This window comes from Phacochoerus africanus, chromosome 8 (assembly GCF_016906955.1).
Source record: "Phacochoerus africanus isolate WHEZ1 chromosome 8, ROS_Pafr_v1, whole genome shotgun sequence".
Taxonomy (NCBI): domain Eukaryota; kingdom Metazoa; phylum Chordata; class Mammalia; order Artiodactyla; family Suidae; genus Phacochoerus; species Phacochoerus africanus.
The window spans coordinates 169384875-169407985 of NC_062551.1; the positions used below are offsets into that span (position 1 = coordinate 169384875).

General features: G+C 44.1%; 1 protein-coding gene across 1 annotated transcript in view; it reads left to right on the forward strand.

Annotated features, from left to right (window-relative positions):
• SCMH1 (Scm polycomb group protein homolog 1) overlaps positions 1-23111 on the forward strand; it is a 190374-nt gene that overhangs the window by 114995 nt on the left and 52268 nt on the right. The window contains 1 exon segment of the mRNA XM_047789532.1: positions 22955-23111. This exon segment is cut by the window's right edge and continues 76 nt beyond it. Coding sequence (XP_047645488.1) covers positions 22955-23111 — 157 coding nt within the window.

Below are 23111 nucleotides of genomic sequence, written 5' to 3' on the forward strand. Positions count from 1 at the left end.
GACTGCACGTGCTCCCTGGGGAACGGAATGCACGTGGCGTGTCCAAGGCCTGCGTCCGGGAGCTTTGGGGACTGTGCAGAATACAGATGAACCTGACCTTGGAGTTTACATTCTGCTTAGGACACGAACCACTGAAAGGCAGTCTAAGCAAACCCAGTCCTGGAGTCAAACGCCGGATCAGGGGTTCCCCTCATTCCCTCGAGAGACACTGAGCACCTACCTTGTATAAAGGGCAGTTCTGGGAAGCGGAGATAACGGCACTGCCCTCAGGAAGGTACGTGCTAGTTGGGAGAGAGGCGGTAAACAGGTAAACAGCAGTCATTTCTCTGTGGAAAGGTTAAGCAGGGTTGAGAGAAAGAGGAGGACGGAAGTGCCGGGGGTTGAGGTGTGGAAGGCAGGGGAGTAAGTGGAGGTTTGTTTTTTGTTTTTTTTTATTTCTGCTTTTTAGGGCCAAACCCATGGCTCCTGGAGGTTCCCAGGCCAGGGGTCGAACCAGGCCCGCCGGCCTACACCACAGCCACAGCCTCGCCGGATCCAAGCCGTGTCTGTGACCAACACCACAGCTCACAGCAACGCCAGATCCTTAACCCTCTGAGCGAGGCCAGGGATCGAACCCGCAACCTCGTGGTTCCTAGTCGGATTCGTTTCCACTGCACCGTGACGGGAACTCCGGAGGTATTACTTTATACAGGGAAAGCCTCGCTTGAAAGGGAACCAGGGCATCATGTGGATATCTGTGGAAAAGAAAAGCTTTCCTGGCAAAGAGAGCTACAGATTGAAGTACACAAAAGCAATAGAATGTTTAGCGCCTCGGTTCTTAGTTCTCAACTAGGGATCTTCAGCAGTTCTCAAACCGTGCTCCTTGGAGCATACCTCCAAGACACTTTGACAGGATCTGAGGTCAGAAGCATTCTCGTAATAGTACCAACTCTATTTGCCTTCTTCCATGGGCTTTTATTTGCACTGATGCTACAGAAGCAATGGTGACTAAAACTGCTGGTGCCCGGGCACAAAGCAAGGCAGTACCACCAAACCGTGGTGTCTTTGCCTGGCACATGTTGCAGGGGGAAGAAGCCGTGTTCACTTAGGAGCGTCCTTGATGAAGCAGCAAAATTTATTTATATCAATTCCCAATCTTCGAGTCTTCTTAAAGGTTGGAATTTGATCAGTTTTACCACATTTGATTAATTTTGTCAAATGTCAATATTTTTAATAGTCTTTGTCAGGAAGTGAGAAGTATGAATTAAAATGATTCTGTGCCACACTGAAGTACTGTGGTTGCTTCAAGAAAAAGCGCTTGTACAATTGAGCTGGCAGCCACTTTTCTAGTGGGACCATTTTCACTCGAAAGAATGACTAACAGACACACTGGTTACTCAGATTTGATATTTGGCAGGCATTTTCTTAAAAATGAATTAAGTGAGCCTCTCACTTCGAGGAAAACAACAGGGATAGTATTTGCAGACAGCGATAAATTTCAAGCTTTCTAATGAAAATTAGGATTTGGGGAGTTCCCACTGTGGCACAACGGCATTGGCGGCATCTCTGCAGCGCTAAGACACAGGTTCAATTCCCAGCCTGGTACAGTGTGTTAAAAAGATCCAGTGTTTGCCACGGCTTAGGACACAACCGTGGCCTGGATCCGATCCCTGGCCCAGGAGTTCCATATGCTGCAGGGCGGCCAATGAAGAAAAGAAAAAAATCAGGATTTGGGGAAACTTGTGTCTGCCGCCATGATCCCAACCGTTCCTAATACCTCCACGGACTTTTCTGAAGGGGTCACGGTGATGTCAGCTCTTGGGAGGTTTTGCGAGTCGTGGATACTACGTGATGAAATGTAACACGGGAACATCGGCATAGCTCAGTGGAACAGTGTTTTCCGGTGAACAATGCATGATGCTGCAAAGGCATTCACAATGTGAAGTCTACCGATGAATTTAGCATTTGTAGAATATTAAAGTTCATCTGTATGGCTGCAGTCTATATTTCAACCATTCTTTAGGAAACCTGTTGAGTTTTGGTATAGTGTAAGGGGGAATAGCCACAATCACCCGATAATTTTATTTAAATGTTCTTCCCTTTCCCAGCTGCATTCTCCCCATGAACCTGAATTTTCTTCCTATACTTTATATACCTCAACCAAAATGAACCACAGCAGCGGTCAAATGCAAAAGCGGAGACTCCAGCTGTCTTCCTATCAGGTCAGATAGTAGAGAGTTTTGCAAAAATATAAAGCAATACCATTCTTCTCACTGAATTTTAGCCCCTGGAAAACAGTAATTTTTGTCTAAATATGTTGTAGTAACATGTTTTTTATTAATTTAAAATTATGAATTTTTTAATTTGTCAGTTTTCATTCTTTCCTTTTTTTTTTTTTGTCTTTTTTTTTTGTCTTTTTAGAGCCTCACCCACGGGCCTGTAGAGGTTCCCAGGCTGGGGGGTAGAATTGGAGCTGCAGCTGCCAGCCTTCAGCACAGCCACAGCCACAGCAACGCCAGATCCAAGCTGCATCTGCGACCTTCACCACAGCTCACGGCCACACCGGATCCTTAACCCACTGAGCAAGGCCAGGGATCGAACCCACATCCTTAAGGATACTAGTAGGGTTCGTTACCACTGAGCCACGATGGGAGCTCCTTAATTCCTAGTAGGATAAACATTGATAGATACAACACATATAAAGAAAAGCTCTTTGTGATCTTCGGTGAATTTCAAGAGTATAAAATAGTCCTGAGACCAAAAAGTTTGACAATCACTAGCTTAGTATACACAGCAAAAAGGGCAGTGTTATTAGCGTAATCGAGGGAAAGTGGTAGGAAATCGGGTCAGAGGAATAACGAGGGGTCGGATCTCGGGGCCCGTTCCGTCTACCTAAGGACTTGGCTTTAACTCTGTGCGGGAAGCTCTCGGAGGCTTTGAGCACAGGAGCGACATCGGAGGCGTATTTTAAAAGGCTCACTCTGGCCGCTGTGTTTAAATTAGACGGGAGGGGCAGGACGCCGTTCAGGAGGCTGTTGCAGTAACTTCTGTTACAGCCGCTGGTGACTCAGGCCAAGGCAGTAGGCGCGTAGGGAGACGTGATGTGACTCGGGATGGGTTTTGAAGCTGCAGGTGATGGGACTACTGCGGATGGGACATGGTGTTTGAGGAAAAGGTAGGAGTCAAGGATGACTCTTCAGGTTTTTAGTCTGAGTCATTTGAGAGGATGGAATGAAGTAGAAAAGACTTGGTTTGAAACAAGTTGGAAGGAAAGAGGTGGGGGAATCAGGAGTTTGCTTGTAGACGTACGGCTTGGCGTGATTCATAGATGTTTAAGCGAGACATTTTATTAAAATGAGAATCTGGAATTTTCTTAGCTAATGGTGTAATGTGGCAGTTAGTTATAGACAGGCTTTGAAGCCATTAGGCTGGAAGAGGTCATCTAAGGGTGTGTTCTTGTGGGGGTTGTGTTTGAGTGGGGTCCCCAGACCAGCAGCACTGGCGGCACCTGGAACCTTGTTAGGACAGCAGATTCCCTACCCGCTCAGTCAGGAACACAGAGGCTGGGACCCAGCTGTCTGTATTTTGGGTTTTGTTTGTTTGTTTGTTTGGGGGCTTTTTTGGCTTTTTGAGGGCCGCACCTGCAGCATACGGAAATTCCCAAGCTAGGGTCAAATCAAAGCTGCAGCTGCCAGCCACCGCCACCGCAGTGCTAGATCCAAGCCACATCTGTGACCCACCCCCTAAGTCAGGGCAGTGCCAGATCCTTAACCCACTGAGGCGAGGCCAGGAATCGAATCCATATCCTCATGGATAATAGTCAGGTTCATAACCTGCTCTGCCACAGCAGGACCTCCCCGCAGCCTGTGTTTCAGCAAAACCCTGCGGGTGATTTCTGACGCAGGCTAAAGTTTAAGAACCGCTGATCCACAGAGTATGGTTGTGGGGAGAGAAGCGAAGCTGCCCAACAGCTGTCCTGGAACATTCTCAGCATTCACAGGTGTGGTGAAATAGTTTGAATCTCCCTTTTTATACAGTAGGAACCAACCTGGGCTCCCACTACTAGGTATAAAATAGACCTACTGAGGAACACAGGGAGCTATACTCAATATATTGTAATAACCTACCAGGAAAAAGAATCTGAAAAAAGAATATGTCTAACTGAATCACTTTGCTGTATTCCTGAAATTAACACATTGTAAGTCAACTATCATTTAATTAAGAAATTAAAATTATAAAAACTAAACCAGAGTAAAAATTGTGTAAATAAAAAGTTTTCACAAAATTAATTAGGAATCCAGATCAATAATACCCAAGATACGAGAACTAAAAAGAAAGGCTCCTGGCATTTATTGTTAAATGTATGTAAGTATTATGCCATATAAGACTCATTCTTTTGTTATTGGCCATTCTTCTAATAAAATTAGAGGCACAGATATGTTAAATTGGCCATGTGTTAAGATAGCCTTGAAAAGAACACAAAGAAAATCATAACCTGTTTTGATGATGTACCTAAACAACAAAATCCAACGACTTTACTCATCCAGGGGAAACGTTTTATGGATTTTTTTTGGTGGCCAGATCTTTTCCATGGTGTTTTAAAAATAAAAGACAAGGAGTTCCCGTCATGGCGCAATGGTTAACAAGTCCGACTAGGAACCATGAGGTTGTGGGTTCGATCCCTGGCCTTGCTCAGTGGGTTAAGGATCTGGTGTTGCCATGAGCTGTGGTGGTAGGTTGCAGACTCGGCTCCGATCCCACATTGCTGTGGCTTCGGTGTAGGCCAGCGGCAACAGCTCCGATTAGACCCCTAGCCTGGGAACCTCCATATGCCGTGAGAGCGGCCCTAGAAAAGGCAAAAAAGACCCCCCCCCAAAAAAAGACAAAATAGTTTAAATATACATGTATGTTTTAAAAAAAGGAGTTCCCACTGTGGCTCAGCAGAAATGAATCTGACTAGCATCCTTAAGGATATAGGTTCTATCCCTGGCCTCACTCAGGTGGTTAAGGATCCAGTATTGCTGTGAGCTGTGGTGTAGGCCGCAGACGTGGCTTGGATCTCGAGTTGCTGTGGCTGTGGTGTTGGCTGGTGGCTGCAGCTCCCATTGGACCCCTAGCCTGGGAACCTCCATATGCCACAGGTGTGTCCCTAAAAAGACAAAAAAAAAAACAAAAAAAAAAAACAACCCTTGGCTCCCACCAACATCAGTGCTGTATGGCTCATAAAGTAGTTTCAGAATTGCTACCCGCCCAACCCTACGAAGGAAAAACCTACTAAGGAGGGTTCAGATTTGTTGGCATTTCCCTTCTCTCTAGTCGGATACTGTGTTCAGAGGCCACTTGCATCCTTTTTTCATTCAGTGCTATTATGTTACTTATTTAAAATACAGTTGGGTTCATTTATTTCCGTTTACATTCAGCTTTAGGTTTGGTTTTTGCCCCATCTTTGTTGATTTAATTGTGTTCTTTGAAGTATACAAAGTAGCTTGCTTCCCAGGGTCAGAATCATGCAGAGAGGTCCCGCCGAGATCCCGGACCTCCCTTCCCGGTGCTTCCACCCTGCTCCCTGCACCACCACTGCCCTGTGCAAGCACTTAGTCGCTTGCCCTGTTTTCTGGTTTATCCTGTCAGTGTTCCATCAAGTAAGCAGATGCAAGTACGTTTTCCCTACCCTTCTTTCCTTACACAAAAGGTAGTGCTTCATTCTCTTGAAGGGGTTTGCTTGCTTTTTCACCGTGACCGGGCACCCCGAGCGTCACTGCCCGGTGAGCGCGTGGAGCTCGCCTCTGTTCTCAGCTGTAGGACTCTCCGTTGTGTTATTTCCACCGTGGATTGTTCAGCCAGTCTCTTTGTTTGGGCATCAGATCGCTTCCAGTGTTTCATCACTGGAAGTACAAATAATGCTGCAGATAATACACTTGTGCACATGTGTTTTTCATATGGTGAAGCCGAATCATCAGAGTACATTTCCACAGTGGTATCGGTAGGTCCAATATGTACAAATACAGCTGTGTTGGGTAGTTTGCCAGATTCCCTCCAGAGAGATGATAACCTGTTGCGTTGCCACCAGCAAGCCGAGTGCGAGTGCCTGTTCTCTTGTGGCCTCTCCGACAGAGTGTTATCAAGCTTTAGACGTTTGCCAGTCTAATGGCCGAGAAGTGGTTTCTCAGTCGAGCTTTAATGGGCGCTTCTCTTTATAAATGAAATTTAATGTTCTTTGCATGTACGTAAAAGGGCCTTTTTATCTTTTTTGTCAGTCGTGTTCATTTCTTTTGCTCACTTACCTGTAGGATTTGGTATTTGTTTCCCCCGTCTTTTGTATGTTAAATGTATGGACTCAATTGTGGATAAATGTTATCTCTCAATTTGTACTTTACTTATTTTTTGGTATGTACTAATTTTAAATTTTATTGTACAGTTAAATTTTTCAACATTTTTTATAAGAATCCGTGCGTATTTTCCTCTAGTACTTATAGTTTCATTTTTTATTTTAGATCTCTGATGCTCTTGGAGTTTATTCTTGTGTAATGATGTAAAAAATAGATACATTTTACATTTTTCCATTCCTTGTTCCACCGTCGTTCATTAAAATGTCCATCTTTGTGCCACTGGTTTGAAATGCACCACCTTTGTCGTATAGTGTGTTGATGTGTATAGCTGAGTATGCCTATCTGTGCATCAGTACCACAATTTTAATTATAGAGGCTTTGTTGTTTGTCTTAATAACTGCTAAGGCTAGTCTCTTCTCATGGTTCTTTCTTTTCATTGTTTCTTAGCTATTCTCATGTTGTTGCTATTTTTATATGAACTTTAATATCAACCTGTCTTACTCCGGGGGGAGGCGGGGGGGGGGGGGGGCCCTTGGAAAAGGGCTTCTTGGTATTTTTTACTGAAGTTGCATTAAATTTGTAAATTAATTTAGCAAGAACTAAAAACTTGATGATGCTGAGACATCCAAGAACAAGGATGTCTTTTGTTTGTTCAGTTCTACTTTTGTGTCTTTCAGGAGTATTTTTGATTTTCTTATAAAGATTTTGCATAGTTTTTGTTAGCTTTATTCCGAAGTATTTCATTTTTCTTGATTGTGTTATAAACAGCATTTTCCTTTCCATTCCATCTTCTAAGTGGTTATTATTTGTGTGTGTGAAGGCTGCTGAGCTCGCACGTTAGCTGTATATTCTGTTACCTTGCTGAACTCTTTCGAGCTAGCTTTATCACTGATTCTCTAGAGAAGCACTATCCCATATAAACTTAATTGGGGCCACATATGTAATTTAAAATTTTCTGGTAGTCACATTTCTAAAAGTAAAAAGAAGAACAGGTAACATTAATTTATAGTATATTTTATTTAACCCATAACATTTAAAACATGGCCATTTTAATGTAATTGATGTATAACATTATTGGTGAAATGTTTTACACTCTTTTTTTCTCAGTCTTCAAAATCTAGTATGTATTACACACTTACAGCGCGTCTCACTGGGAACTAGTCACATTCCGAGTGGTCAGTACTCGTGCTTGGTGGATTGGATGGTATTTGTCTGGCGTTTTCCAGGCGTCTGGGCGTGTCATCTGCATATATATTCATGTTTCATTTCTGCTTTTCCCGTTCCTTGGGCTGCTCATTGTGTCATCTTACCCCAGTGCTTTGGCTATACTTCCAGTAGAGTGTAGATAGTAAATATTTTTGCCTGAGTCCTTGCCTTAGTGGGAATACCTCCTGTGTTCCTGCATTAGGATGTTGGCTTTAGAATTTAGGGGTATGTATTTTATCTTGTTAAGGAAGTAGCCAACTATTCTTAATTTTCTTGAGTTAAATTTTGTCAAAAGCTTTTTCAGTATTTATGGAGATAGTCATAATACGATTTTTCTCCTAAGACCTATTAATATAGTTTGTTAATTGATTTCCTGATATTGAAGTATCTTTGTATTCCTCTTATAAACACAGGTTCATCATGGTGTGGTTTCTTAACTTTTTGTTTAGAAACAGCTTGAAGCTTCCAGAAAGTTGTGAGGAGGATGTGAAGACTCTCTATTTAATCAGGTCCATCCATTAACATTTGGCCCCCCCACTCCATCATTTGCTCTTTCTTCCATATGCATTTCTAACATTGATGCAGTATTTTCATCTGTCAGCCGTATTCCAGTTTTGTCAGTTTATTACTACTATGCTGTATAATTTTCATGATCCGGTGTGGGAGTCTGATCACTAGTATTTTATTTAGGCCTTTTTACATCAATGTTCTTAAGCGGTACTTGTAACTTTCTTATCTTTTGCTTTTTCCTATAATCAGTATCACTGTGGTTTTTGCTTCATAAAAAGAATTTGGAAGTTTCCTTTCATTTTCGATGCCCTGAGTGATTTAGGTACCATTGCGACTGTCTAGTCTTTAGAGGCTTGCTGGGTAGAATGCTCTGAGAAACAGTCTGGGTGCGACGTCTTTGGGGTGATTCCTTGGTAACGTTACTTCTTCCATCGGCATTGGTCTGTTTGCACTATTTTTACTAAAGTCAACTTTGGAAACCTTTTTTCCCAGAAAATTGTCCGTTCCATTTTGTTTTCAGATTTTCTTGCATAAAAGTGCAAAGTGGTCTTTTTTTTTTTAGTTGACTTTGAGTTCGTCATTTTTGTCCATTTACTTCTTATGTTTATATATGTGCTTTATCTTTTTTTTTTTTTTTTTTTGTCTCTTCTAGGGCCGCTCCCGCGGCACATGGAGGTTCCCAGGCGAGGGGTCGAATCGGAGCCATAGCCGCCAGCCTACGCCAGAGCCACAGCAACTCGGGATCCGAGCCGCGTCTTCAACCTACACCACAGCTCACAGCAACGCCGGATCCTCAACCCACTGAGCAAGGCCAGGGACCGAACCCGCATCCTCGTGGATACTATTCTGATTTGTTTCTGCTGTGCCACAACAAGAACTCGAGAACACAGTATTTTGATTTATTAAACAGACCTAGTATTTTTCTGTTCTCTAACTTTTTTTTTTTTTTTGTCATTTTTTTGGCCGCACCTGCGGCATATGGAGGTTTCCAGGCTAGGGGTCAAATCGGAGCTGTAGGTGCTGGCCTGCACCACAGCCACAGCAGTGTGGGATCCAAGCCACATCTTCGACCTGCACCACAGCTCACGGCAATGCTGGATTCTTAACCCGCTGAGCGAGGCTGGGGATCGAACCTGCGTCCTCATGGATGCTCGTCAGGTTGTTTCCACCAAGCCACGATGGGAGTGCCTCTAACTTAATTAGTTTCTGCTTTCCTTTTGTGATTTTCTTCCTCATGCTTTCTTACGGTTTACTTTGTTTCTTTTTCTGTCATTTCTCGAGTTGAAAATGTAATTCATTTGTTTGTTATTTGATTTTTAAAATGTCATTGATAGTTTATTATCTTTGTTTTAAGCTTTGGAATCCCCTCCAATCACTGCTGCCTCGTAGATTCTGATACATAGCGTTTCCATTATCATCGTTTCTCAGAAATTCCATACTTCTTGCTTTTATTTCCCTTTTCATTCAAGCTTTTTAAACTTTCCTGTCAAAGGCCCTTTTTGCCTTTTATTTTGTTTTTCAATTTTTTTGAAGTTTAGTCGCATTTTATTTGGAGATAATTGAACCTTGCTAACATTTTCTTTGTGACCTAATATGTGATGAGTTTTTGTGACTGTTCCGTGTCTCTAGTGTTAGAGTTTAGTGTTCATAAGAGTCACATCTAGCCATGAAATCAACATTGGCTGATAAAGTTTCTTAAGTCTTCTGTATCCTTATTTATGTCTGTCTTTTCTGAGAATGGTTGGTGAACGTGTCATCTTGTTAGTGTTTTTCTGCTTCTCCTTGCATCCCCTCTTGTTTCTACTCTATGTGACTAATCCCTGTTTGGGGAGTGGGTACAGCAATGCTTGTACTTCGAATGGCAAGTTTATTATGGTTATATAGAATAGTATCCTTATTCTGAAGAGATACATGTTGAAGGACCGTAAAATGGAGCACAGAGAAATTTGCCAAAATGACACAGCAGTTTAGTTTCAGCAACACAGAGTTCCTTGGTGGCTCAGCAGGTGAAGGATCCGTTGTGTCACTGCTGGGGCTTGGGTCACTGCTGTGGTGCAGGTTCAATCCCTGGCCCAGGAACTTCTGCAGGCAACAGCCATGGCCAAAAATTTAAAAAGAAAGGGAGGAAGGGAGTGAGGAAGGGAGGAGCGAAAGAAAGAAGAAAGGGAAGGGAGGAAGGAAGGGAGGGGAAAGAGCGCAAGCTGTCCGCTGTGCGCCCTGTGCCGCTGCTCTTCTTGGACACAGTTCATTGGAATGTAAACACTGGGGAGTTGCTTTATTCCTTCCTTCTCTGATTCTTCTCATCTTTTGGTTTGGGATCTTCCAGAGGCGTTAGGTATCCGTTTTCCTAAGACTTCAAGTCTCTCGACTTTTTCCTCAAATGTATTTGGCCACATTTAATTTGTTGTTGGTTATTTCGTGCCAGGGAGAGCTGTCACTTCATTCCATGAAAATAGCGGTAAGCTGTCATTCCTCATGCCTTATTCCTTAAGAAAGAGTTTGTGATTAGCTTCCCCGTTTCCAGACCACGTTTGGGCTGACTTCACACCCTGACTTTGCACGCTGTCCTACTGCTGAAAGGCTGGACAACCCCCATTTTAAAACACATCTTCTCCCCCCCCCCACCACCAATCTGGTACATTTTAATGAACCGCTAATACACACTTGTCATAACTTATGGTGCTGACATACATGCCATGTGACTGTGGTCATAGGGTCCCAAAACACAAGCCAAGATCAGGTCCTAGGAACTGTGGGCTGCTCACCATATCTCTGTGTGGAGAATAGATCAGAAAGCAAGCCAAGTGTAGGAATCAGACACCAGCAAAGCCTAGAGCCCAAGAGGCAGCTGGAAATGACAAACTGCAAGGAACACGTAAAACCCACGGAGGACGTCCGGACGATGTTTCCCAGACGTTGCTCTGCTGGTATGGGTGCTGTGGCCCTGCCGTTGCAGGTTTGAAATGGTTACGGTATTCCTGGCACTAGAAAGGTTGAAATGCATTATGCTCTGGTTAAATTATATAACTAGTTAGAAAGCTAAGACAATAGTGAAAGTAATTAGAGCGTGACCAGCTTTCCCTCCTGTTCTCCCAAAGCGTGAAGTTGTGTTAATGTTAATTTAGTCAGAACACGAATAGATTAATGAATGAGGCCCTTCTTCCAATTAAAGGTCGGAACAGCTAAGCTCGTGCAAAACGGCGGCAGGACTGAGAGGTCAGAACAAGCCGCGGGTTGGTGCAGGACCCAGCATATGCGGGGGGGGGGGGGGGGCACGTTTGTGTGGGTGCGTTTGTGTCCACTGAAGGGGAGGAGTATGAGACGAGGCGTCGGGAGGTCTGAGTTCTTTATCTGCCTCTGCCGTCACCTTCCTCCTCCTGGAGGTAATGCTGGCACTAGCTATTAAAGAAATCAAAGCCTTTATTTCGTCCAAAGACCAAGACCTCAAGAGAAAAGTGACGAGAACACACGTGTGCTCGCCTCATCGCTCTGAGGTTGGGGGGACTGGAGGAGACGCGCACTGCTGGGGGCGCGGCGCGGCGCGGCCGCCTTGCTCCACCGTCGCCTGATTGCCAGACCCTGCCGCGGACGAGGCACCCCCACCTCACGGAGGAGACGGAGGCTCAGAGACGCTAAGCGGTGGTGCAGAGTCGTGCCACGCGCAGCGGGGGGACTCAGGTGGAGACCAGGTCGCTCTGGTTCCAGAGCCCGTGAGCTTTTCCCTCAGTCCGACTTTGGAATCGTGCCAGTCCTTTCCTAGACTCTGCCAGTCGATTTGTCGTTTGCCAGTATTTTCCACATCGAAAGAGAACTGCTGACGTGTGAAAGAAGAGGCCACCTCGAAGAAGAATGACGGTAGTTTCCATTTACCAGGCATCCACTGTGTTCTGGGCGCTGTGCAGAACAGTTTGCGCAATCTCTAACTCGGACAGTGTGGGGGTAAGTGTTTCAACCCCAAGTATCACGAAAGGCCCAGAGAGTTTGTGTCCTAACTGGTGTCATGCAACTAGTACGTAGAGCTGGGATTTAAATCCAGGCCTTTATGAACCCAAAGCACAAGCAGTAGCCATCAGCGCAGGTTAAATTGGAATGATTCACTATGAAGAAAGCCCTGAAAAATGTCCGGGGCACACCCACGCCCTGTTCAAACATGTTGGATGGGTTTTGCACTGAAGGGGCCAGTAGGCCTTCAGCAAGAAGGTCCAGTGCCACCGCCCCTGGCGAGGCGGCCTCTGCAGGGCAGCGTAGAAAGGCCGTGGCACAGCTGACGCTGTCTGTCTGGTAACTGGAATAGATGAAAAGTCCCTGCTTCTTCCAAGGGTGAGCCCCCCACTTGGTCTTTTGGCTGCATCCTCTCTTGCCTCTCTTCCCTCTCCCCGCTGGTTTCCGCTCAAACCCCTCCTTTTCGAGACACCCTCATCAGCATCAAAACATGCTCTGATAGCACCAGCCTTTTAAAATTCCCCCTTGATTTTCCATCTCCCTTCCAGCTAATGCCCGTGTCTGAAATTGCAGTGTATTCATTTGCCGTTGCTGCTGTAGCAAATGACCACCAACCTAATGGCTTAAAACAGTACAGATTTCTCGTAACCGTTCTGTAGTTCCGAACGCTGGGTGAGAGCATTGGTTTCTCTGCTCCACTCTTAAAGGGCTGAAATCAGGGTGTTAGCCAGCCTGAACTCTGTCTGGAGGCTCTGAGGAAGGACCTCTTTCAGGCTCATTCAGGCCGCTGGAGGATGCACGTCCACGCCGCTGTAGGCTTGGGGCTCCATTTCTTGGCCGGCTGTTGGCCGGGGGATCCTCAGCTTCTAGAGGCTGTTCCCGTTCCCTGGCTCGTGGCCTCTTTCATCTTTCAAGTCAGCAAGAACAGGCTGAGGCCGTCCCACACTTGGAATCTCTCTGATGCCCCCTCTGCCTCTCTCTGGCTTCCAGCTGGAGTGTGTTCTCAGTATGGAAGGATTTGTGTGATTCGATTTAGCCCCCTGGAATAAGCTGTGTGATCCTCTCCCTGTTTTAAGAGTTCACCACTGACTACAGCTGCAAAACCCCTTTTGCCTGGTGAGTAAAATGTGTGCAGTTTGCAGAGAACAGTGTGTACACATCTTTGGAGAGCCATTCCACTCCGTAAAGCTGAAGAGCGAACAAAGAACGGATCCACTCGCCCTCCGCCCTGTCCAGTCTGCTCTTGCCCTGTTGTTCAGAGAAGCTGCCCTTGGGAGCAACACGCTGACCTCCGTGCTGGCAGAGCTTTCTCCACCCTCATTTTGCCCCGTCTCTCAGAACCCTGCATCTCCGTGGGTCACTCTCTCCTTCTTGAAGCATCACCTTCTTTTGCCTTCCGGGGTGTTCAGTTTCCTGGATCGAGACGTCCTGTGCCTGACCAGCCTCCCAGTCTCCTTTGGCGTGAGTTCCCCACTCGCCAGTCCCCGGTTGGTGGAGAGTCCAGAGCCAGTCCTGGGCCCTCTCCCGTACACGGCCAGGTGTCCTCTTCGCTCCCAAATGCTTTCAGTCAGTCCTACGTGTGTCTGCACCGTCTGTATGCTAATGACTTCCAAAATTATATCTCTACCCTTGAGCTTACGGAGGAACTCTAGACTCCTTTTATTTGGTACCTACTTACAGTCTCTAGATATCGAAATCGTTTAGCAAACAGTATGGCCAAGGCACGCTGTTGATGCCCAGCCTACTTCCTCCCGAGCCTCTGTTCCTCGAGTCTCCCCATCTCAGTAAATGATCAAAACCCCCAAATTGGGAGTTCCCTTCGTGGCTCGTCGGAAACGAATCTGACCAGTATCCGTGGGGACACAGGTCTGATCCCTGGCCTTGCTCCGTGGGCTGAGGATCCGGCGTCGCTGTGAGCTGTGGTGTAGGTCGCAGACGAGGCTCGGATCTGGTATTGCTGTGGCTGTGGCGCAGGCCAGTGGCTACAGCTCCACTTCTCCCCCTGGCCTGGGAACCTCCACATGCCATGGGTGTGGACCTAAAAAGACAAAAAAAAAAAAAAAAGAAAAAAAGAAAGAAATTACTCCTCTCCATTCCTCCGTGTAGTTCGATGCTGCGTCGGCTCTGCTTACAAGCTGTACTTCAGTCCTTCACTTCTTCGTGCCCTCCGTGCTCTCACGTTAATCTCAGACCCCGTCATCATGTGTGCAGACTCCCACTCTGCGCGTCCTCACCGACGCCTCGGCTTGGATTCCTGCCTTTCTGTGATCCTTCTCCACAGAGCATCCAGGGTGGCCTTTTTCAAAAGTAAATTAGGTGGTGTTCTTTCTGTGCTCAGAACGCCCCACCTCTTTTTCTGACTTTATCTTATGCCATGTTTCTTCTGTTTACCCTGCTGTCATCTCCCCTTGTTTCTTAAAGAGATGGAGCTCCTTATTTTCTTAGGACCTCCATACCTGCTGCCTCCTCTGCCCGGGGCACCCTGCCCTAGAGCCTCACGTACCTGATGCCTTGTGGTCAGGCCAGTCTCAATCCAAAGGTCACCTTCTCAGGGAGCCTCTCTTGGCCACCCCTCGGTCGTTCTCTAGCACATGGCTTTGTTGCATTTTCTTTATAGCACTTACGTTAGTTGAGATTACCTTTTATTTACTGAAATTCCTGGACGGTGCTCTAGAGCCTACCACGTAATGTAGTCTCAGTATGAACGTTTGTTGGAAGAATGAATGCGCGCATATTGAGTCTCTAGGAGGAAATCTGTGAGGTGAGGGGGAAAGAGCAAGGGCTTTGAAGTCAGACATCCTGGATGTAAACTTCAGCCCTGCCTCACTGCTTATGTGACCTTGCCCGGATTATTCAAGTTTCAGTTGCCTCATCAGTTAAAGACAGCATATGCTTCCTGGGCAAGACGTCAGAGCCCATCGTTTTTCCTGCCAGCAGGTACTACTGTTTCTACGCCCTGGGGAACTTTACTGACAATAGTGACTGGCCGTACTACCATTGCAAACAAAGCGGCATCCCCTTCCGAGGAGGTGCTCAGTAAGCGTCAGTTCCCTTAAGCAACATCCCTCCCTCGTTGGGGGCACCCATTTGTGAGCGACTTCCTTTCTGCCTTCTTGGTCTTCATCAGGGCCTGTCTGCCTTTTGGTGGCCTTACTGATCGTTGTTATGGCCAAGGAAATAAGACTAGATGTGCACACGTGTGCGCAGACTAGAAGAAGTGTGTCACGAGAGGAGAAAGTCACACGCGGGTCTGTGTGCTGCTCCCTGACTTGGCTGTGCTTCTGCCTTTGGAGTGAGCCGCATCGTTGCCTTCCGCACGTGCAGGGAATGGCCCCCATGTAGCCAGGGGAAGCCCTCGAAGGCGGCGCCCACATCCCTTTGACATGGCCCCACCGTTACTCTCTGACCGGCGTGTTCCAGGCTCATCTTCCCTGTCCCAGTCCGTACCCACTGAATTGTGTGTAGACTGGCTCGAGCCCTCTCAAGATTGTGCTCTAGGACAAGAATCATGTTGGCTGTTTGTTTGTTTTTTACATTAGATAATTGGCCAACCTTGATACTTAACATTTACTAAATGTTTAATGAAAAATTTAGTTGAAACTTACCAATGTGGTCAAATTAATTAAAGTAATTTGAAACGCCACTTCCTGGGCTCCTGAAGCAGGCGTACTGCTTCAGCTACATGACAGAATGTGTGCAGTGAAGACTCCAAAGACTGGAACGCCTGGCTCTGCCATTTCTGACGTCTCTGAGGCTCTCTTTTCTCATCTGTCAAAGGGCAGCATAATGCCAGCCCTCACAAGAGCCTTATGAGGCCACACGAAGCCACAAATGTACAAGAATTTTGTCAAAGTATCGTTAAAGGGGTAATTCTGTCAACCTTAGTAGCATCAAAACGCATTGAAGAATAGTCCAAACTTTTATTTTTCTCTGAAGCAGGACACACATTGAGTTATTTAATTCCTTGCATGTGGGAAAATAAGAAAAGATTGTGTTTAAATGACAAATTCAGTGTCATACCATAAGGGACAGAACTAGAATTAGATCCCCGGTCCCCTGATATCACCTCAATTTTTTTAAACTAAGATAGTTGAGTTGGAATGTGGCAGGACAGAGCTTCCTGATGCAGAAACCTTCTAAATCCTGGAATCTCTCAGCATAGTTTACCAACTCCATCATTAAGAAGCTCTGAATTTAGCATGAAGCTTAATCTCAGTTCCAGGGACTCACACATTAACAGCATATGCCCTGAGGCTTCAGAACTGTTCAGCGTAGTTGGTTAGTTTCTCTGGTCGGTATCTTTCAGGCCGGAGAGAGCAACCTCTTTGCCAGTGGACATCATAGACATTTACGTCTAGTCTTAAGGAAAAAAGAAAGACTGTTTTTCTGACCCTCAGAAAGCCAGGTAAAGCCCCGTTCGCTTCCTCTCTGTTTCCCCTCTTATTCTGCAAACATGTGCTGGGTACCAGCTGAAAACTCCGCCCTCCGTCATGCGACGGCAGGGTCTGAAGTAAGTCGCTGTCCTCCCTGCTCAGCTCGGACTCCGTGTTTGCGGCCGGAGAAGTATGGGGCGGTCTCAAGGTCTATAGCAATTACGTTCAGCACTTGGCAGGTTTAGTTACTCGGGCTCAGTATGGGATAGGTAGAGAGTGGCACTGGGGTTTTTTCCTAGGCAAGTGGGCTGGAAAAAGAAGGGTAAGGTAGTGATTATTGTTACAGATCAGCGGTTTTCAAATCTTTGGGGATCAGGAAACTTTTATATCCTTAACCCAAAGAGGTTTTATTTATGTTTTATCCATATCACTATATTAGAAATTAAAACATAGCATTTTATTTTATTTTTTGTCTTTTTAGGCTGCAGCCATGGCATATGGAGGTTCCCAGGCTAGGGGTCGAATCAGAGCTGTAGCCGCCGGCCTACACCAGAGCCACAGCACCGCGGGATCTGAGCCGCATCTGTGACCTACACCACAGCTCACAGCAACGCCAGATCCTTAACCCTCTGAGCCAGGGATCAAACCTACGTTCTCATGGATGCTAGTCGGGTTCAGTGACCACTGAGCCACAACGGGAACTCCAAAACATAACATTTTAAACATAAGCATACACAGGCAGACATTCCATTAGCTGTCAGAGCGATAGTATCACATTCGCAGCATCTGGAAAACTCTACTGTGAGGTAATGAGAAAGAAAAAGGCAAATGATCTTTTAGTGTCATGAAAATCATTTTTACCTTATAGACCCGCTAAAGGCTTTCAGAAACCCCCCAAGATTCCTAGGCTGTACTCTGAAAACTACTAAGCTGTATGACATTTTTAAAATCCGTTCACCAATAATGGACACTTGGGTCCCTTCAAGTTTTCAGACATTATCCACCACACCGCTGTGAGCAGTCTTTTACTCGTGTCTTAGTGTGCGTGTGCAAGAATCCCTCTGGAGTTTATGCCTCAGACTGGAATTACTGAATCGTAGAAGCGAGTCCATCTCCGGATGTATTAGGTAACACCTGCGGTGCCCCCAGGGGGTCTTCCGAAAAGTGCCAGGGTCAGCATTCCGTCCCACGGGTTTTGGTGACGTCGCCCATTTCTCCTGGGTGTATACAGAAGTATAGAGCTTTGGGGGTAGAGTATAAAGCTAAGCAGTCTTTCAAAGAGATGGACATTCTCACAGCGTTTGAGCATTCTGGCTGCTTCATTTCTCTTGCTAATATTAGGTGGGGTCAGTCCTTTTAATTTTAACAGGTTTGGTGGAGATTTAGTGTCTCTAGTTTTAATTTGCATTTTTCTGATAGCTAATAATATTCCACAACTTTCACATCCTATTGGCTATTTGTATATTCATTTTTGTGACATAACGCGGGTCTTATCCATGTTTTAAACTGGACTGTCAGCCTTCCCATTATACATTTTTAGGAGTTCTTATACTGGAGGTTAAGTGTCTGACGTGTTTTACGTATCTTTTTCCGCTTCCTGGATTTCTTTCCCACTTTTTTAATGTTTTCTGTTGGTGAAGAGAAATTTTTTGTTTTAATGAAGTCATATATGTCAGTATTTTATAATTTACACTTTGGTCCTGAGTAATAAATCTTTACTTGACCCCAGGGTTTTGAAGATATTCCTGTGTTCTCCTAAAAGTCGGATGTTTTAACTTTCATATTAATTTTTGTATCTGGTGTCAAGTGCAGAGTTCACGTCTCATTTTTTTCCCTGCGGATATCTGTCTGACTCATCACAGTTTTATTGAAGAGGCCATGGTCCCCTCCCAGCCCCAGAATTACAGGGGTGCCTTTATTATAAATCAGCTGATTGTGTATATATATATTTCTAGACTTTCTGTTTTGCCCCACTGACCCATTCGCCTATTCTTACACCAATAACACGTCTTAATTACTGTAATTTTATAATGTCTCGATATCTGATTATATAAGTACCCCCCCTCCAGCTTTACTGTTATTCATCAGAATTATCTTGGCTCCTCTAGATTCTTTGCATGTCCCAATAAAATTCAGAATTAACTTGTCCATTTGCACGCACACACATAAACACCTAAAAAAAAAAAAAAAAAAAACTCCTGGGATTTTGATTGGCATGGCATTGACTCTTTAGATCCATTTGATGCGAATCGAGAGCTTGAGTATCGCGTCTTCCAGTCCACGTGTGTGATACGTCCCCTCGTGGCTGTGTCATCTAGATCTTCCTTAATTTCTCTCATGATGGTCTCTGGGTTTTTAAGTGTCATTTCTAATCGTTGGTATATGCAGAAATAAAATAGATGTGTGTCTATTGAACTGTATCTAGTGACCTTTCCAAATTGACTTTTTGATTTTAATGGGTTTTATAGATGGTGGTGCAGTTTAATTTTTTTAAAAAAGTGTCATGTAGGAGTTCCCATCGTGGCGCAGCAGAAACGAATCCCACTAGGAACCATAAGATTGCGGGTTCGATCCCTGGCCTCGCTCACTGGGATAAGGATCTGGCGTTGCCATGAGCTGTGGTGTAGATCGCAGACTTGGCTCGGATCCCGCATTGCTGTGGCTGTGGTGTAGGCTGGTGGCTACAGCTCCAATTAGACCCCTAGCCTGGGAACCTCCATATGCTGCGGGTGCTACCCTAAAAAAAAGACAAAAAGACAAAAAAAAATGTGTCATGTACAAATAATTCTTCTTCTCTAGAGTTTATATTTATAGCTTTTATTTCTTTTTCTTTCCTTATTACATTTGCCCCCAATACAGTATTGAGTAAAAGTGGTGTTGATAGTGGGTATTTTAGTTTTGTTCCATAATTCAGTAAGAAGGAGTGAAATGGTATTTTACCATTAAATATGCTGTTTGCTGTAGTTTTTTTTTTTTAAATAGATGCCCTTTTCTATAAGGAAATTCCCTTCTGTTCCTAGTTTGCTGATAACTTTTATCATGAATGAGTGATAAATTGTATCAAATGCTTTTTTACATGTATCAAGATGATATATAGATTTTCATATGTGTTGATGTAGCGTATTCAACTGATTCTTCTTTCTTTTGTTAAACAGGCTTTGCATTGTAGGATAAATCCCACTTAGTCAAGATATATTATCTTTTTTATATATTGCTGGCTTTGAATTGCTAATACCTTGTTAAGGATTTTGCATCTCTGTTCATGAGTGATATCAGTCTATATAGTTCTTCTTTTCTTGTGATAGCTTTGTCACAGATTGGTATAAGATTATATTGACCTCATTGAATGAGTTAAAGAGTGTTCCCTCTTCTTCTGTTTATCTAAAAATGTTTTATACAATTTATTATTTCTTCTTTAAATATCTGTTAGAATTCATCAATGAAGCTATCTGGGCCTGGAAATTTTTTTTGCAGACAGGTTTTTGATTGCAATTTCAGTTTATTCATTATGTATAGGGCTCTTTGTACTGTTTCTTTCTTGTGTCCATTTTAATAAGTTGTTTTTTTTTTCAAGGGAGTTGCTCATTTCATATAAATTTTCTAATTTGCATAAAGTTATTCATAATATCCTGTTTTTCTTAATGTCTGAAGGATCTATAGTGAATCTGCCTCATTTTTATTTTTAATGTTTATAGATTGTGTTTTTATCTTTCTTAAGCTTGTTAAAGGATATATATATTCCATTTCCTTTAGCCGCTCATCTGTCAGTTTATGCTTAGGTTGCTTCCATATCTTGGCTGTTTTTAACAATGATGCAGTGAACATTGGTGTGTCTATGCCTTTTCTCATTAGAAGTTTTTTTGTTTTGTTTTGTTTTTTTGTTTTTTGGTTAAATACCCAGAAGTGAAATTGCTGGATAACATGACAGCTCTGTTTTTTAAAGACCCTCCCTACAGTTTTCCGCAGTAGCTGCGTGAATTTACATTCCCAGCAACAGTGAACAAGGATTCCCTTTTCTCTGCGTCCTTGCCCGCACCTGTTATTTGTTCTCTTTGGAGTGGTGGCCATCCTGGCGGATGCAAGGTGGCATCTCGCTGTGGTTTTGCTTTGCTTTGCTTTCGCTGGTGGTGAGTGGTGTTGATCATCTTCTCATGCGTCTGTTGACCGTCGTTGTGTCTTATGGGGAAGAGACGGCCTACTCAGGTCCCTGCCCGTTTGTTAATTGGGGTGGTTTTTTTGTTTTTTGATGTTGAGTTCTAGAGTAATTTGTATATTTTGGATATGAATGCCTTTTTGGGTATATCATTTGCAAATAACTTCTTCTGTGCAGTAGACTGCCTTTGCATTTTGGTAATATAGATTGACTTTTTTATCTTGATGAAATGACCCGTTTTAGTCTAGCCATACTTCTTGCATTAAGACTGTCTTATCTGAGATTTATGTATCCACTTGAACTTTCTTTGGGTAATGTTCACAGGGGATATATTTTTCCATCTGTTTGTTTTTATCTTGCTGTGTTTCAAATGTTCTTATATTTCAAAGCCCTGTTATAAACAGATGGAATTGGGTTTTGGGGGGTTTTTTGGTTCAGTATGTTAATTTTTTTGTTGTTTTACTCAAACCATTTGTATTTAATGTAATTATTTATTTGGGTTTAAGTCAACCATTTTGCATTTTGTTTTCTCTTTGAGTTCTTCATTTCTTTATTCGTCCTTTCTTGCTTTCTTCCGGATTGATCAAGTATGTTTTATTATTCCAATTCTCACTCCTTAGCTTAAAAGCTTGTATAATTCTTTAAGTAGTTATAATTGTGCCTCCTAGGCTTATTAAATTTCGTCTTGGATGAGCACTCTGGCCCCTCCCCAGATTCCTAACAACTTTCGGTTCCCTTTCCCACCCGCTTCTGTCCTTTGTACCGCTGGCTTCATACAATTAACTAATATAGTTGACTCTTGAACAATGTGGAGATGAAGGGCAGCACCCCTTGTGCAGTCAGATCTGCACATAACCTCACAGTCAGCCATCCGCGAATGGCTCCACATTCTTGGACCTAATCAGCCATGGACCATGCGATACTGTAGTACATGTTTATTGGAAAAAATTCACATAGAAGTGGATACACCCAGTGTCAGCCCATGTTGTTCACGGGTCAGCCGTGCCTGTATTATAAAGCCTACAAGCCATTTTAAAAATGCCTAGTCATTGATGTTCTCGTATCTGTTCACATGTTTACCCTCTCTTATGCTCTTCCTTCCTTCCCCCAGTCCCTTCTTCCATCTGGAGTTCCTTTTCTTCATCTTGAAGAAATCGCTTTTTATTTCTTGTAGTTTAGGTCTATTAGGGACAAATTCTCTCAGCTTTGGTTTTTCTGAAAATATTGTTTCAACTTTCTTTTTAAAAATTTTAATCGAATGATTTCTTAAATTCTGTAGTGCTTTACAATTTTCAGAAGTTTCACACAGATGATTTCATATGATCCCATATAACCTCCTTTTCCCCTTACCCTGTATTGCCCCCCTTCCTTCTCCCTTCTGGTAATCACTAGTTTGTTCTCTATATCTGTGAGTCTGCTTTTTTGTTTCATTCACTATTTTGTTGTATTTTTTAGATTCCACATATAAATGATAACATACAGTATTTATCTTCCTCTGTTTGACTTACTTCACTTAGCATGATGCCCTCCAAGTCAGTCCATGTTGCTGCACATGGCAACTTTTCATCCTTTTTATGGCTGAGTAGTATTCCATTGTGAACACACACGTGCGTGCGCACACACTCACACACACGCACACTAACATGTTCCCATCTTGGAATTTTCCCACTTGGTATATATACCCAAGGCCTCAGTGAGGAGGTGGCCCTGGAGCCAAGTGTTGAAAACTGAGTATTGATTTATGTCGGACCAGGAAGAATAAAGAACTCAACGTGTATGAATGAATTGGTGTTCAGAAAACAGTGAAGCTAGGACATGCAAGTGGGTGACAGGAAATGACATCAGACATGACTGGAGAGTGGGGCAAAGTCCTCAGAGCCTTTGGGAATCAGAATAAAGAGTTTGGACTTTACTGTAAAGGGAACACGAAGCACAGGTTTTTAAGGTAAGGAAAGATGCTATCGGATGTGTCTATTTCCATGTGTTTCACTACTCCTCTCACTGCAACAACCACACTAAAGCCTTGACTGGATTGATGTAGAAAACCCCTGATTTGATTTGTCAGGGCCCAGGTGCGGAACCTCAGTCCGTATCCCAGCTCACTGTGTCGCCTGGAGGAAGCATCATTTCTTCTTCTCAGCCTCAGCCCTTCTTTCTTCGCAGGAGAGGACTGGAGGCTTCTAGGAGCCTTCCACCTCTGAGTCTATGGTTCTGTGTATGTGCTTTAACTGAATGCCTTGAGGAGGAAATTTTAATATTTTTTCTGCATTTGCCAGAAATAGTTAAAACTTCCAATCCTAGCCTATCTAAATTAAATTCTCCTCCAAGGTTCTCTAACATTTAGGTCAGATGCCAGGAAACGAGCTTCCTGGGATAAAACTGCCCAAGTGGAAGGAGCAAGTCAACTGGGAAGGGAATGCACCTGGGAGGAGGGGGTGATAGAACGAGTCTTTTTCTTGCAGTTGTGATTCCAAAGAATCCCTATCCTGCCTCCGATGTGAACACTGAGAAGCCCAGCATCCACAGCAGCACCAAAACTGTCTTGGAGCACCAACCAGGGCAGAGGGGGCGTAAACCAGGAAAGAAGCGGGGCCGGACACCCAAGCCCCTAATTCCCCC